This window comes from Chlorocebus sabaeus, chromosome 16 (assembly GCF_047675955.1).
Source record: "Chlorocebus sabaeus isolate Y175 chromosome 16, mChlSab1.0.hap1, whole genome shotgun sequence".
Taxonomy (NCBI): Eukaryota; Metazoa; Chordata; class Mammalia; order Primates; family Cercopithecidae; genus Chlorocebus; species Chlorocebus sabaeus.
The window spans coordinates 1,405,034-1,420,203 of record NC_132919.1 but is presented as its reverse complement, the minus strand read 5'-3'; the positions used below and the strand labels follow the sequence as shown (position 1 = coordinate 1,420,203).

The following is a 15,170-nucleotide window of genomic DNA, read 5'->3' as shown; positions in this document are numbered from 1 at the left end:
TCGCCTGTAATCCCAGCACATTGGGAGGCCGAGGCGGGTGGATCACCCGAGGTCAGGAGTTCGAGACCAGCCTGGCCAACATGGTGAAACCCCGTCTCTACTAAAAATACAAAAATTAGCCAGGCGTGGTGGCGTTCGCCTGTAGTACCAGCTACTCGGGAGGCTGAGGCAGGAGAATCGCTTGAACCCAGGAGGCAGAGCTTGCGGTCAGCCGAGATCGCGCCACTGCACTCCAGCCTGGGTGACAGAAAGAGACCCCGTCTGAAAAAACAAAAAAAGAAAAAGGAAAGAGAAACAGACTGATATCCCAGGAAGCCTGGCCGAGAACTGAGGCCTCAGCGCCACACGCGTCTTTCCTCCTGCAATTCTGTCTGGGAGCCGCTGCCTAGAAGTCCCGGGCCGTCCAGGAACGCGAGCCTGAAGCAGCACCGAGCGGTTGGCGGCGCAGGCGCACGTCTCTGCGGGAGGCTGCGAGGCCCCGCCCCCGGGCCCTAGACCCCGCCTCCCATCCCCCTCAGCCCCGGGCCGGGCAGGGCGGCACCGCCCATGAGGCCGCATGCGCAGTGCGCGCGCGAGGACGCCTTGCCCTTCTCCCAATGGCGGGCCGCGGGCCCCTTCCCGGCAGCCTCCCTCGGGCAGGGAGCGCGTCATTTCCGGTGGGGAAGGCCCGCGGCTGCCGCCGCCATTTCGGGCGCTGCTGTGAAGCTGAAACCCGAGCCGGTCCGCTGGGCGGCGGGCGCCGGGGGCCGGAGGGGAGCGCGCGGCGGCGGCACCCCAGCGTTTAGGCGCGGAGGCAGCCATGGCGGGCAACTTCGACTCGGAGGAGCGGAGTAGCTGGTACTGGGGGCGGTTGAGTCGGCAGGAGGCGGTGGCGCTGCTGCAGGGCCAGCGGCACGGGGTGTTCCTGGTGCGGGACTCGAGCACCAGCCCCGGGGACTATGTGCTCAGCGTCTCAGAGAACTCACGCGTCTCCCACTACATCATCAACAGCAGCGGCCCGCGCCCGCCAGTGCCGCCGTCGCCCGCCCAACCTCCGCCCGGTGAGGGACTGACGGGACGGGGGGCCCTGGGCGGGGTGAGGGCCGCGGAACTCCCAGCCCGGCTGGCTGCGCCTCGAGAGCGGACCCTCGGGGTCGTGGGCAGAGGGCTGGGTGACCGTGGCAGGGGCCCGCCGGCTCCTGGGGCTCATTCCCACCCGGGGAACTGGAGTGTGGGGGAGGAGGAGCCGCGGACCGAGGCCCCGGGGTGTGCCTGGGAAGGGCAGCCCCGGGGAAGGGGAACTGCTTCGGCCCCAGGGTGGGGCTGGCTCCCGGGCCAGGCGCAAGGGTAGGGCAGGGCAAGGCAACGTGGGGACAAAGAGCTGAGGGAGATGTTGGCACTGCGGGGGCATCACTTGGCAGCGGCGCCCAGAATGAATCCGATAATCCTACAAGTGGCTTTTGGGCTGGAAGCGTTTCCTGCCGTGTTGGAGAGCCGGGTTTGGCCGTGCTCCCCTGGTGGCCTTTGGTAGGAAGTCACCACAAACTGGCCGGGAGGGATGGAGACACCCTCAGGAAACCGGTTAGTTTTTTCCTTTCTTGGGCATTTTTCCAAAATCCTTGTACCGTCCTCTTCCCCCGTGGAGGACGAAGGTGAATTAAGTGATAGAAGAAAGCCTTCAGTGACCAGCCCAACCCGGTTGAAGGCGATGCCTGGCTGCGTGCAAGAGATCTAAGCGTCCAGAAGACTGTCCGCCGGTAGAGGGTTCTGGTTTTCAAAGTGTTTAGTGGAGGAAAGACATTTTATTCCAGAAAATAAACCAGAAGTGAGGCAGTGGAAACAGACCCTTCCCTGGATGTGACTGGAGCTTCATTTTCTTTGGACTTAAACATTGTCAGTGTGTACTTCAGGGCGTGACCTTGCTCAGTTAGATGGGGCTGTGGGCTGAGTCTTCCTGGATGTTGGAAACAGACTCTACGCCAAGAACATAAATTACCTGCGCCGGGTTTTCCTTGCCAGGGATCCCTGAGATTGACTGTCTTTCCGATGCCGTTGGAGTTGATTTGGAAGTGTTTCAAGGGAATAGATAGATGCCCTTAGTACTGGAGATTTGTGAGGTACAGAGTAATTCTGGGGTTCTCATTGTATGTGTACCTGTTTAACAGCATCAGGAGTCCTCGTGCCTTCACACTGTTGCCAAGTCGAAGCAGTTTCTTCTTGGCCGCTGAGACTGGGTTCAGACTAGTCTCCTATGAATCAGGAAGCTCCTGAGCCATCCTCTGTAGACTTTCTCTTGTAGGATAGTTCTAATTTAGATTTACTTGCTCCGGCCAGAAATGGAGAATTGAATAGGCAGTCTCTTTGTTATTAACACATACCAATTTTTATTTTACTTTTTCCTGAGACGGAGTCTCGCTCTGTCGCCCATGCTGGAGCGCAGTAGCGCGATCTCGGCTCATGGCCACCTCCACCTCCCCGGGGCTCCCGGGTTCAAGATTCTCCTGCCTCAGCCTCCCGAGTCGCTGGGATTACAGGCACCCACCACCACAACCAGCTAATGTTGTATTTTTAATAGAGACGAGATTTTCACCAGATTGGCCAGGCTGGTCTCAAACTCCTGACCTCAGGTGATCCACCCTCCCAAAGTGCTGGGATTACAGGTATGAGCCACCACGCCTGGCCGACACATAACCAATTTTTTTCTTATTTTATTTATTTATTTATTACTTATTTATTTATTTTGAGTTTTTATTTATTTTGAGACGGAGTCTCTCTCTGTCACCCAGGGTGGAGTGCAGTGGCGCCATCTTGGCTCACTGCAACCTCCGCCTTTTGGGTTCAAGTGATTCTCCTGCCTCAGCCTCCTAAGTAGCTGGGATTACCAGTGCCTGTCACCATGCCCAGCTAATTTTTGTATTTTTGGTAGAGATGGGGTTTTACCAGGTTGGCCAGGTGGGTCTTGAACTCCTGACCTCAGGTGATCCACTCGCCTTTGCCCCCTCAAAGTGCTGGGATTACGGGTGTGAGCCACCGCACCCAGCTTTGTTTGTTTGAGGCGGAGTTTCACTTTTGTTGCCCAGGCTGGAGTTCAGTGGTGCGATCTCAGCTCACTGCAATCTCTACGTCGTGGGTTCAAAGGATTCTCTTGCTTCAGCCTCCCTAGTAGCTGGGATTACAGGCACACGCCACCATGCCTGGCTAGTTTTTGTATTTTTAGTAGAGATGGGGTTTTGCCATGTTGACCAGGCTGGTCTCGAACTCCTGACCTCAGGTGATCCGCCCGCCTCGGCCTCCCAAAGTGCTGGGATTACAGGTGTGAGCCACCACACCCAGCCCAACACATAACTATTTTTTAAAAATGAGTATGGGGTCTATAAGTTCACAAATTATTGTAGATCTTTCTCATTCTGGCCAGTTTAATGGTGTTATGAGATGGGAATATTGAAGTACCTGTGTTGGCCCTGAACCAGATATATGCTACTTTGATGCCACCTGCATGGTATCTGAGGTTTTGCATTATATGTAGTAACATGATGGCAAACTGTTATTGAAACTCACTTTTCAGGCTGAGCACGGTGGCTCAAGCCTGTAATCCCAGCACTTTGGGAGGCCGAGACGGGTGGATCACGAGGTCAGGAGATCGAGACCATCCTGGCTAACGCGGTGAAACCCCGTCTCTACTAAAAAATACAAAAAACCAGCCGGGCGAGGTGGCGGGCGCCTGTAGTCCCAGATACTCGGGAGGCTGAGGCAGGAGAATGGTGTAAACCTGGGAGGCGGAGCTTGCAGTGAGCTGAGAGATCCGGCCACTGCACTCCAGCCTGGGTGACAGAGCGAGACTCTGTCTCAAGAAAAAAAAAAACTCACTTTTCAGCCTTTTGTTTGTGTTTGTTGGTTGCCAGAGTTGAAAATGGCAGCCGGCAGGTTTGTTAGCTTGATATTTTTTTACATCTTAGCATAACGATTTTTATATCTCAAGACTTACTTGGATAATGGAGCACCACCTTTTCAAAACAGATAAGAACTCAGTTCCTTGGCTCAGGAAAGAAGGTGAAGATTGCCAAAGTTTGTGGATGGGGTGTGGAAAATTCACGAGTATTGTGATAATTCTGCCATATTGTACCCCATTTTCTTTTTTTTTTTTTTTTTTTGAGGCGGAGTTTCGCTCTGTCGCCCAGGCTGGAGTGCAGTGGCCGGGTCTCAGCTCACTGCAAGCTCCGCCTCCCGGGTTCACGCCATTCTCCTGCCTCAGCCTCCCGAGTAGCTGGGACTACAGGCGCCCGCCACCTCGCCCGGCTAGATTTTTGTATTTTTTAGTAGAGACGGGGTTTCACCGGGTTAGCCAGGATGGTCTCGATCTCCTGACCTCGTGATCCGCCCGTCTCGGCCTCCCAAAGTGCTGGGATTACAGGCTTGAGCCACCGCGCCCGGCCTTGTACCCCATTTTCTACGATTCAGTTGCTGTCTTTTTCTCTCTTCTGAGACAGGGCCTTTGTCTCTCAAGCTGGAGTGCAGTGGCATGAACACAGCTCACTGCAGCCTTGACCTCCCGGGCTCGAGCCATCCTCCCACTTTAGCCTCCTGAGTAGCTGGGACTACAGGCATATCCACCATGCCTGGTTAACTGTTTAACTTTTTTTTGTGGAGATGAGGGGTTTCACTGTGTTGTCCAGGCTAGTCTCAAATTCTTGGTCTCAAGAGATCCTCCCGCTTCAGACTCCCAAAGTGCTGGAATTGCAGGTGTGAGCCACTGTGCCTGGCTCAGTTGCTGTCTTTTTTGTTTGTTTGTTTGTTTGTTTGTTTTTGAGGCAGAGTTTTTACTCTTGTCTCCCACGCCGGAGCGCAATGGCGTAATATTGACTCACTGCAACCTCCGTCTCCCAGGTTCAAGCAATTCTCCTGCCTCACCCTCCTGAGTAGCTGGAATTACAGAGGCCCACCACCATGCTCAGCTAATTTTTGTATTTTTTAGTAGAGATGGGGTTTCGCCATGTTGGCCAGGCTGGTCTGGAACTCCTGAACTCTGATGATCCACCCGCCTCGGCCTCCCAAAGTGCTGGGCCTGAGCCACCGCGCCCGGCCTGTCTGTATAACCTCAGAATTACTTTGTACCTCACAAATCTCAAGTGTTAAATACTGAATCTTTGCTCCCCCTCACCAAGTCCTTTTGAAGTCACACAGAGAAATTTCTTGAATTTTAGAGAGGCGTATACAATATTAATAACTAATGTTTATTGACTGGTTATTCTGTGCCAGGTACTTTGCTTGAGTACTTTATGTGCCTTATTTCACCTGCTGTCTAGGACAGTCTGGTGAGATAAGTAATATGATCTCCATTTATTAAAATATTCCCATTTTATACAGGAGGAAACACTGAGATTCAGTAACTTGCTTAAGGTCTAGTAAACACAGCTAGTAAATGACTTTCCAAAGTTGAACCTAGGCATTCTGACCTGAGAACTGACCCTTTTATGCTACACTGTCAGAACCAGCGTCCTTTTGGGATCTCAGCAGTGTACGTGGAGGTCTGTATCCTCAATATCCTCAGTACTTTGTTTGTTTTGTTTTTTTGGACGGAGTTTCACTCTTGTTGTCCCCCAGGCTACTAGAGTGCAGTGGTGCAGTCTCGGCTCACTGAAACCTCCCCTTCCCTGGGTCAAGTGATTCTCCTGCCTTAGCCTCCCGAGTAGCTAGGATTACAGGCAAGCGCCACCATGCCCGGCTAATTTTTTTTTTTTTTTGTATTTTTAGTAGACACAGGTTTCACCGTGTTGGCCAGGCTGGTCTCTAACTCCTGACCTCAGGTAATCTGCCCGTCTCGGCCTTGTGTTTTTTTTTTTCCCCACTGTGTTGCTCAGACTGGAGTGCAGTGGCTGCTGACAGGCACAGTCATAGTACACTACAGCCCTTAACTTTGGGGCAGGCAGTCCTCCTGACTCAGGCTCTGAGTAGCTGGGACTACCAGCATGTACAGCTGCATCCAACCCAGGTTTTTTTAAAGACCAAAATTAAAGAATGGCAAGAAGAGGCCGGGCGCGGTGGCTGACGCCTACAATCCTGGCACTTTGGGAGGCCAAGGCGGGCGGATCATTTGAGGCCAGGAGTTAGAGATCAGCCTGGCCAACATGGTGAAACCCTGTTTCTCCTAAAAAATGCAAAAATTAACAGGGCGTGGTGGCATGCGCCTGTAATCCCAGCTACTGGAGAGATTGAGGCACAAGAATCGCTTGAACCCCGGAGGCGGAGATTGCAGTGCACCGAGATCATGCCACTGGCTTTATCGTTCAGACGATACGTATCTGCCATCTCAAGTCGGTGATGAAGAAGCTTTTTAAAATTGTTACTACTTTATTTTTTATTATTGCATTGGAGTCTTGCTCTGTTGCCCAGGCTGGGGTGTAGTGGGGCGATCTCAGTTCACTGCAACCTCCCCCTCCCTGCTCAAGCCATTCTCCCGCCTCAGCCTCCCGAGTAGCTGGGACTACAGGCGCACACCACCACGCCAAGCTAATTTTTTTTTTTTTTTTTTTTTTTTTTTTTTTTTTTTTTTTTTATTTATTTTTTTTTTTTTGAGACGGAGTCTCGCGCTGTCGCCCGGGCTGGAGTGCAGTGGCCGGATCTCAGCTCACTGCAAGCTCCGCCTCCCAGGTTCACGCCATTCTCCTGCCTCAGCCTCCCGAGTAGCTGGGACTACAGGCACCCGCCACCTCGCCCGGCTAGTTTTTTGTAATTTTTTTTTTTAGTAGAGACGGGGTTTCACCGTGTTAGCCAGGATAGTCTCGATCTCCTGACCTCGTGATCCGCCCGTCTCGGCCTCCCAAAGTGCTGGGATTACAGGCTTGAGCCACCGCGCCCGGCCTTTTTTTTTTTTTTTTTTTTTTTTGAGACGGAGTCTCGCTCTGTGGCCCAGGCTGGAGTGCAGTGGCCAGATCTCAGCTCACTGCAAGCTCTGCCTCCTGGGTTTATGCCATTCTCCTGCCTCAGCCTCCCGAGTAGCTGGGACTACAGGCGCCCGCCACCTCGCCCAGCTAGATTTTTGTATTTTTAGTAGAGACGGGGTTTCACCGTGTTAGCCAGGATGGTCTCGATCTCCTGACCTCGTGATCTGCCCATCTCAGCCTCCCAAAGTGCTGGGATTACAGGCGTGAGCCACCGCGCCCGGCAATTTTTTTGTATTTTTAGTAGACGGGGTTTCACCATGTTGGCCAGGCTGGTCTCAATTTCCTGACCTCAAGTGATCCACCTGCCTCGGCCTCCCAAAGTGTTAGGGTTACAGGCGTGAGCCCCTGCGCCCGGCTGGGTATTATTTTCAAAGGCATGGTACAGAATGGGCCAGGGATTCTCAGCCTTTTCTGTTGAACCTGTGTTTAACTTGTCTTGTCCTCAGCTTGCATCGGCTTCCTATGGTGCCATAGCTTGGGAGTTCCCTGAGGCCATAGGGAAGGGCTTGGTCAAGTCTCCTGGTCACATTCGGGCAGGTTGGGCTTCAAGATGGACCTCCTTGGAATGCTTGCAAGAAACTGGTTTTTTCCTCTTGGAATAGCTAAACGGTGACCAGTTGTCGAGTTGACAAAACGGAAGGAGTGTGAGTTAGGAGAGTCGTTAGGAGCTTGAGCTGTGCAGCCTGGCTTTGGGCCTTATTTAGCTACACTTACTACTTGTGTAACTTTGGGCAAATTGTTTAACTTTTCTCTGCTTCAATTTCCTCATCTGTGAAGGAGGGAAATAGTAATACTGACCTCAGGGTTGTAATGATATTCCATACTAAGTACTGGCATATTCAGTACTCCATAAGCATTTTATATATATTAATTTTAATAACATAACTGTGAGGTATGGGGGCTTTTGAAGCAAAATGGAAAACTCTTCTCATCTTTGAGAGGCTCCAGAATGCATGGTGTGGATGGTAGGAACTGGTGAAACAGTTTGTCTTAGGGAGTAAGTGCCTGGGTGGGGTGCATCTGTAAGTGTGAAAGGACCTCGGGTTCAGCACATGGCAATAAGATGGTGCTTCCTGTTACCTGCTCATCCCAAAGGCTTCTACCTGTTGCCCTAGTGGGTAGAGGAGAGCATAAAACTTGCTTCATTTTCAAGGCCTGGGACAGAAGCTAGGGTGTTAATAGTTTGTGATACCCTCTCAAGGTAGTGAAGAGTTACAGGCCAGGCTGGCAGCTGGGCCACGCCTCTTCTCTGGAGGTAGCATGAGGCTGCCGATGTCCCATTGCTGCCTTTTTACATCTTCAGCCTCTACTTCTCATTTGTTCATCTGTCTTGGCAGTTCACAAACCTGATTCTCTTGTCTTACTCTCGATGTCTTAGTGGCCTTGCCTCCAGTGGTTCTGGAGAAGTACTTCAGTGAGAGCTCCTTATAGTTTTTGAACCAAAATAATTCCATGGTGAAGGGAGTAGGTTTATTTATTGCAGGACTTCCCCAAGTATTTACTGTGCTCATGTGAATTGTGAGTTTCCAGGAGAGGGTGCTGGTTTTCACACCTGTTTGACTGCAGAACCTTCCGCCACCATGGCCCTGTTGCTCAGGCTGGTGTGCAGTGGCTCCATCATAGCTCATTACAGCCTCACTGTATGACCCAGGCTGGGCTTGCACTCCTGGCCTCAAGGGATTTCTCCCAAAAGATTAATAAATCAATTAAAAAAAAAAAAAAACAGAAAAAATAAAGAGATCCTTCTGCATCAGCCTCCCAAAGTGCTGAGATTACAGGTGTGAGCCACTGCACCTACCTGACCACAGAACTTTTGAGAAGCATCTTGAGATCCTATGGAATTTTCTCTGGGAAACAGTCCGGTGGGCTCTGGATTTGAGGGTGAATTGAAAATTGCTGAAGGAATTTGGAGGATTGGTTGCTTTTTATTGAGCACCTATAATGTATGAGCCACTTTTTTTTTGAGATGGTGTCTCGCTCTGTCACCCAGGCTGGAGTGCAATGGCGTATTCTCGGCCCATTGCGACCTTTGCCACCCAGGTTCAAGCAATTCTCCTGCCTCAGCCTCCCCAGTAGCTGGGACTGCAGGCGTGCAACACCACGCCCAACTAATTTTTGCATTTTTAGTAGAGATGGGTTTTCACCATGTTGATCAGGCTGGTCTTGAACTCCTGACCTCAGGTGATCTGCCTGGCTCTGCCTCCCAAAGTGCTGGGATTACAGGCTTGAACCACCATGCCCAGTCTCTAGCCACTTTTAGGAACTTTATTAGATGGGTATTTGACCTCATTTTGCAGAGTTGGGGTGAGGCACACGGAAGTTAGATAACTCAGACAGCTAGGAAATGGGAGCCAGAATGCACCAAACCTGCAAGGGACCATCCTCATGCCCACCATTTTTAGAACGTTCTGTTTGCTTAGGAAGCCATATATCTTCTCAGATGGAAGCCAGTGGCTTGCCCTTTTTTTTAATTTTTTTTCTTTTGGAGACACTCTCACTCTTACCAAGCTGAAATGCAGTGGCACAATCTCTGCTCACCGCAAGCTCCGCCTCCTGGGTTCCCGCCATTCTCCTGCCTCAACCACCTAAGTAACTGGGACTACAGGCACCCGCCACCACACCTGGCTAATTTTTTGTATTTTTAGTAGAGACGGGGTTTCACAGTATTAGCCAGAGTGGTCTTGATCTGCTGACCTCGTGATCTGCCTGCCTCAGCCTCCCAAATTGCTGGGATTACAGACACGAGCCACCGCGCCCGGCCAGCCAGTGGCCTTTTTAGTGTTTTGTATTGGTGGGTATTTAAGCAACCCCTGTGAATACCATAGGCAAAGAAGGAAGGGAGGGAGCAGGAATTGAGGAATGAAGGGAAAAGAGAGGGCCAGGTGTGGTGGCTCATGTCTGTAATCCCAGCACTTTGGGAGGCTGAGGCTGCCGGATCACTTGAGGTCAGGAGTTTGAGACCAGCCTAATCAACATGGCAAAACCCTGTCTCTCTTAACGATACAAAAATTAGCCAGGTGTGGTGTCGGGCGCCTGTAATCCCAGCTACTCGGGAGGCTGAGGCAGGGAGAATTGCTGGAACCCGGGAGGCGGGAGGTTGCAGTGAGCCAAGATCGCACCAGTGCACTCCAGCCTGAGCAACAGAGGGAGACCCCGTCTCAAAAAAAAAAAAAAAAAAAAAGAGAAAGTGCTGTGAGATCAAGGAGAGGCAGATGATCCAGTCGCGCGCTCTCGTGGTATCCTGGTAGCCGTGTCAGAAGTGATTAGGCCTATTTTAGCCCACAGAGCCCTCAGGTGTTCTTCAAGAAACCTTCAGGGAGAGCGTGGCCTTGTATAACTGGTCATAACCTGAGGCTTGAAATACTTAGCAGGCTTAGAAGTAACGGGTTGAGCAGGTACCGAGAAGCAGAGAGGATATCCCCTCCTTGCGTTGATTTTTATTTCTGTATGTGTGAATTCCTAACTCCACGTTCAGAATCCAGCACAAGGTGATGTAGAACAAGTCATTGAGGTTTTCCAAGTCCTGGATAGCTATGAGAGTCCTGTCATTGCTTCTGTTCTCTAGACTGGCTGACTGTGCCTCCTTCCTTTCCCGCCCTTCTGTTTCCTGCCTTTGGCTGTTTGTGGTTGGAAGGGGTGGAAAGAGAGAAAAGGAGCCGGAACACACAACTGTGGTGAGGTTTGGGCTTATCTGGGACTTAGGTGTGTTCTGTTCTCCTCCCTTCCTTCTGGAGTTTGGATCAATGAAGCTTGATGGCCCCCAGCAGTTCACAGAAACGGGCATTTCTCTGTGAAATTATTACATTGTCAGAGTAGAAAAATATAAGTAAAGTACATCAAAGGTTTTCCATGGCATTTTGCTTGCATTTCTGTGTCTGTTGGGATTGCCAAACCAAAAGAAACTCATAGTGAGCCTAGTTTACACTATGTGGCATTTGAACAAGAGGAGAATTGAACCTGCTTCCTCCCTTTGTGCCCGATGATCTGCCACGTTTTCTCTCACTCATCTTTCAGAGGGACTTGGCTTAGTAGTCTTATGTGTTCCTTCCCCGCAAAATGCATTTCACTCGGCCTGCAGTGCTGACTGAGGAACCATAACAGTGGGTGGCAGGGGGTGGTTGCCTGCCTTGAGTGGAGCCAGTACCTTGGAAGTGTTCACGGATGGTCATAGTTGCTCACGGTGATTCTGTTGTATCTCAGGACACAGTGTGTTGTTGCTGCAACTGTCTTGTGCAGGAACATAGCTCCAGGTGAAGATGAGAGCCGGGTGGGGAGGCTGTCTTCCTAAGACGTGCTGCTTTCTCCTTGTTCACCAACCACACTGTGCTTGCTGGGTATCTCCAGCAGTGCTGTGAGCTGCTCTGAGCTTCTGCAGTCTAGGAGGGCGTTGTATTTAGCTTCTTTCTAGCACTTCAGAGTTACACTCATTAAGAATAATATCTGGCCGGGCGCGATGGCTCACGCCTGTCATCCCAGTACTTTGGGAGGTCGAGGCGGGCAGATCACAAGGTCAAGTGATCGAGACCATCCTGGCTAACACGGTGAAACCCCATCTCTACTAAAAATAAAAACATTAGCAACACTTACTGAGCACTTAGCTGCCAACCACTGTCCCAGAACTCCCAGAAAGACAACTAATGGAACACCTTGGCATGTAGTTGGGTAAACCTTACCAAGGGAGGTTTTCTCCACCCAGGTGTGATCAGAACCATTTCTGAACCATGGGTGCTCAGGTGGCCTCCCTACCACTCTGCCCTGGAGTTTTCTTGACCAGGCAGTGCTCAGTAGGTCCCTATGCTCACACTGACCCTGTCCTTAACAGTTTCTCCATAGGCCTGAAAGATCATCTTGAATTCGCCTACTGGTGATAGGCAAGGTGGCCATGACTCTCCTTGACTGCCAGACTTGAATAGGAATTACTCTCCAGCAGTGATCCTCCTCAGTAAAGAGAATCTCCAGGATATAGCACTCCATGCCTGCTACAGTCCTAACCAAAATCGTCTTCCCGGTCCTGTACTTGGAACTTTTGCGATCACCCTCTATTGGTGCATGAGGAACGTTTGCCGTAGAGGACAGTCCTGGCACTCGCACCCCTTTCGGTGTCCTAAATTGGAGAGACAGCCAGTATTCCCGAGTCTGGGCTGTTCACTGTTTTAAGCTGACAGCCGTGAATTCCACAGGCGGACTTTGGGTAATGTGGGAAGTGTGCGGCTCTCCTTCAGACGCTCTCATCGTTCATTTGGATGGAAAGAGTGCTCATCAGTACTCATTCTACCCACAGGACTTTTCATTCCCTTCCAGAGTTAACATTGTGTCTTTTTACCTCTCTCCAATAGTGGAATGAATTTTCAATGTACGTTTTCTGATCATACTGGAAGAATTGCGGTTTTTTTCTTTTTTTATTAGAGACAGGCTCTCGCTCTGTTACCCAGGCTGGAGGGCAGTGGCACAATCCTGACTCACTGCAGGCTCCGCCTCCCAGGCCAATCGATCCTCCCACCTCAGCCTCCGAAGTAGCTGGGACTAAAGGTGTGCACCACCCTGCCTGGCCTTTGTATTTTTTTTTTTTTTTTTTAAGTAGAGACAGGGTCTCACTGTGTTAGTCAGGATGTTTCTAACATTGAACAAAATAATTAGGTCTCTAGCTGGTCGTGGTTGTACGCACCTGTAGTTCCAGCTACCTAGGAGTCTAAAGCAGGAGGATGACTCCAGGCCAGGAGTATAAGGCCACGGTGTGCAGTGGTAGTGTCTGTGCATAGCTACTGGAGTTTATCCTGGGCAGCAAAAACCTGCCTTTCAAAATTAACAAGGCCAGGCAAGGTGGCTCATGCCTATAATCATAACACTTTGGGAGGCCAAGGGGGAGAGCATTACTTTGAGCTCAGGAGATCAAGACCTGCCTGGGAGACCTGACAAAACCCCGTTATTTAAAAAAATAGGCCGGACGTGGTGGCTCACGCCTGAAATCCCAGCCCTTTGGGAGGCCGAGGCGGGCGGATCACAAGGTCAGGAGTTCAAGACCAGCCTGGCCAACATGGTGAAACCCCATCTCCACTAAAAATACAAAGAAAATTAGCCGGGCGTGGTGGTAGGCACGTGTAGTCCCAGCTGCTCAGGAGGCTGAGGCAGGAGAATGGCGTGAACCCAGGAGGTGGAGCTTGCAGTGAGCCAAGATCGCACCACTGCACTCCAGCCTGGGCAACAGAACAAGACTCCATCTAAAAAAAAAAAAAAAAAAAGTCTGGGCGTGGTGGCTCACACCTGTAATCCCAGCACTTTGGGAGGCTGAGGCGGGCGGATCACGAAGTCAGGAGATCAAGACCATGCTGGCTAACACGGTGAAACCCGGTCTCTGCTAAAAATACAAAAAATTAGCCGGGCATGGTGGTGGGCACCTGCAGTCCCAGCTACTCGGGAGGCTGAGACAGGAGAATGGCGTGAACCTGGGAGGCAGAGCTTGCAGTGAGCCAAGATCGTGCCACTGCACTGCAGCCTGGGCAACAGAGTGAGACTCCATCTCAAAAAAAGAGTAAAAATTAAAAAATATATATTAGCTGGGTGTTGGTGGGTGGTTTGTACCTATAGCCCCAGCTATTTGGGAAGCTGAGACTGTAGAATTGCTTGAGCCCAGAAAGTGGAGGCTGCGGCCAGGCGCAGTGGGTCACGCCTGTAATCCTAACATTTTAAGAGGCCAAGGTTGGTGGGATCACGTGAGGTCAGGAGTTTGAGACCAGCCTTGCCAACATGGTGAAACCTCATCTCTACTAAAAATACAAAAAATTACCTGGGTGTGGTGGCGGGCGCCTGTAGTCCCAGTTACTCGGGAGGCTGAGGCAGGAGAATCACTTGAACCGAGGATGGGGAGGTTGCAGTGAGCCAAGATCATACCACTGCACTCCAGCCTGGGCAACAGAGCAAGAGTCTATCTCAAAAAAAAAAAAAAAAAAAAGGCCGGGCGCGGTGGCTCACGCCTGTAATTCCAGCACTTTGGGAGGCCGAGGTGGGCAGATCACGAGGGCAGGAGATTGAGACCATCCTGGCAAACATGGTGAAACCCCCTCTCTACTAAAATACAAAGAAAATTAGCTGGACGTGGTGGCGGGCGCCTGTAGTCCCAGCTGCTCGGGAGGCTGAGGCAGGAGAATGGTGTGAACCCGGGAGGTGGAGCTTGCAGTGAGCCGAGATCGTGCCACTGCACTCCAGACTGGACGACAGAGCAAGGTCCATCTCAAAAATAAAAGGCCAGGCGCAGTGGCTCACGCTTGTAATTCCAGCACTTTGGGAGGCCGAGGCAGGCGGATCAGGAGATTGAGACCATCCTGGCAAACATGGTGAAACCCCGTCTCTACTAAAATACAAAAAAAATTAACCGGGCGTGGTGGCGGGCGCATATAGTGCCAGCAGCTTAGGAGGCTGAGGCAGGAGAATGGTGTGAACCTGGGAGGTGGAGCTTGCAGTGAGGCGAGATTGTGCCACTGCACTCCAGCCTGGGCGACAGAGCGAGACTCTGTCTCCAAAAAAAAAAAAAAGGTTGCAGTGAACTGGGATTTTGCCACTGCATGCCAGCCTGGACAGCAGAGTGAGGCCCTGTCACATACCAGGCTCAGTGGCTCAGGCCTGTCATCCCAGCACTTTTGGAGGCTGAGGCCGTCAGAACACTTGAGGTCAGGAGTTTGAGACCAGCCTGGTGGTGGAACTGTGTCTTACAAAAATTAGCCAGGCGTGGTGGCACACACCTGTAATCCCAGCTACTTGGGGGGCTGAGGCAGGAGAATCGCTTGAACCCAGAAGGTGGAGGTTGCAGTGAGCAGACATCTAGCCACTGCACTCCAACCTGGATGACAGAGCAAGACTCCATCTTCAAAAATAAAGAGACCCTTTCACACAAAAAAAAAATCGCAACAATAAGCAAATAATTAAAATTAATAATAGGCTGGATGCAGTGCTTCACATCTATAATCTCAATACTTTGGGAGGCCAAGGTGCGCAGATCGCTTGAGCCCAGGAGTTCAAGACCAGCCTGGGCAACACAGCAAAACCCCATCTCTACAAAAAATACAAAAACTAGCCAGGTGTGGTGTGCGCCTATAATCCCAGTTGCTCAGGAGGCTGAGGTGGGAGGATCACTAGAGCCTGGGAAGTGGAGGCTGCAGTGAGCCAAGATTGTGCTCAGGAGATCAAGACCTGGCTGGGCGACATGGCAAAACACCATTATTTAAAAAAATAGGCCGGGCGTGGTGGCTTACGCTT

General features: G+C 51.2%; 1 protein-coding gene across 2 annotated transcripts in view; it reads left to right on the top strand.

Moving 5' to 3' along the window:
- Positions 1–675: 675 nt before the first annotated feature.
- The window catches only part of CRK (CRK proto-oncogene, adaptor protein), a 34,842-nt gene continuing 20,347 nt past the window's right edge, over positions 676–15,170 (top strand). The window contains exon 1 of one of the 2 annotated variants that reach the window (XM_008009805.3): positions 676–1,040. In XM_008009805.3, the coding sequence (XP_008007996.1) occupies positions 800–1,040 (241 nt within the window). In that variant the 5' untranslated portion in view covers positions 676–799. The remainder of the gene's footprint in view (positions 1,041–15,170) is intronic. The other variant, XM_008009804.3, reaches the window with a different exon arrangement.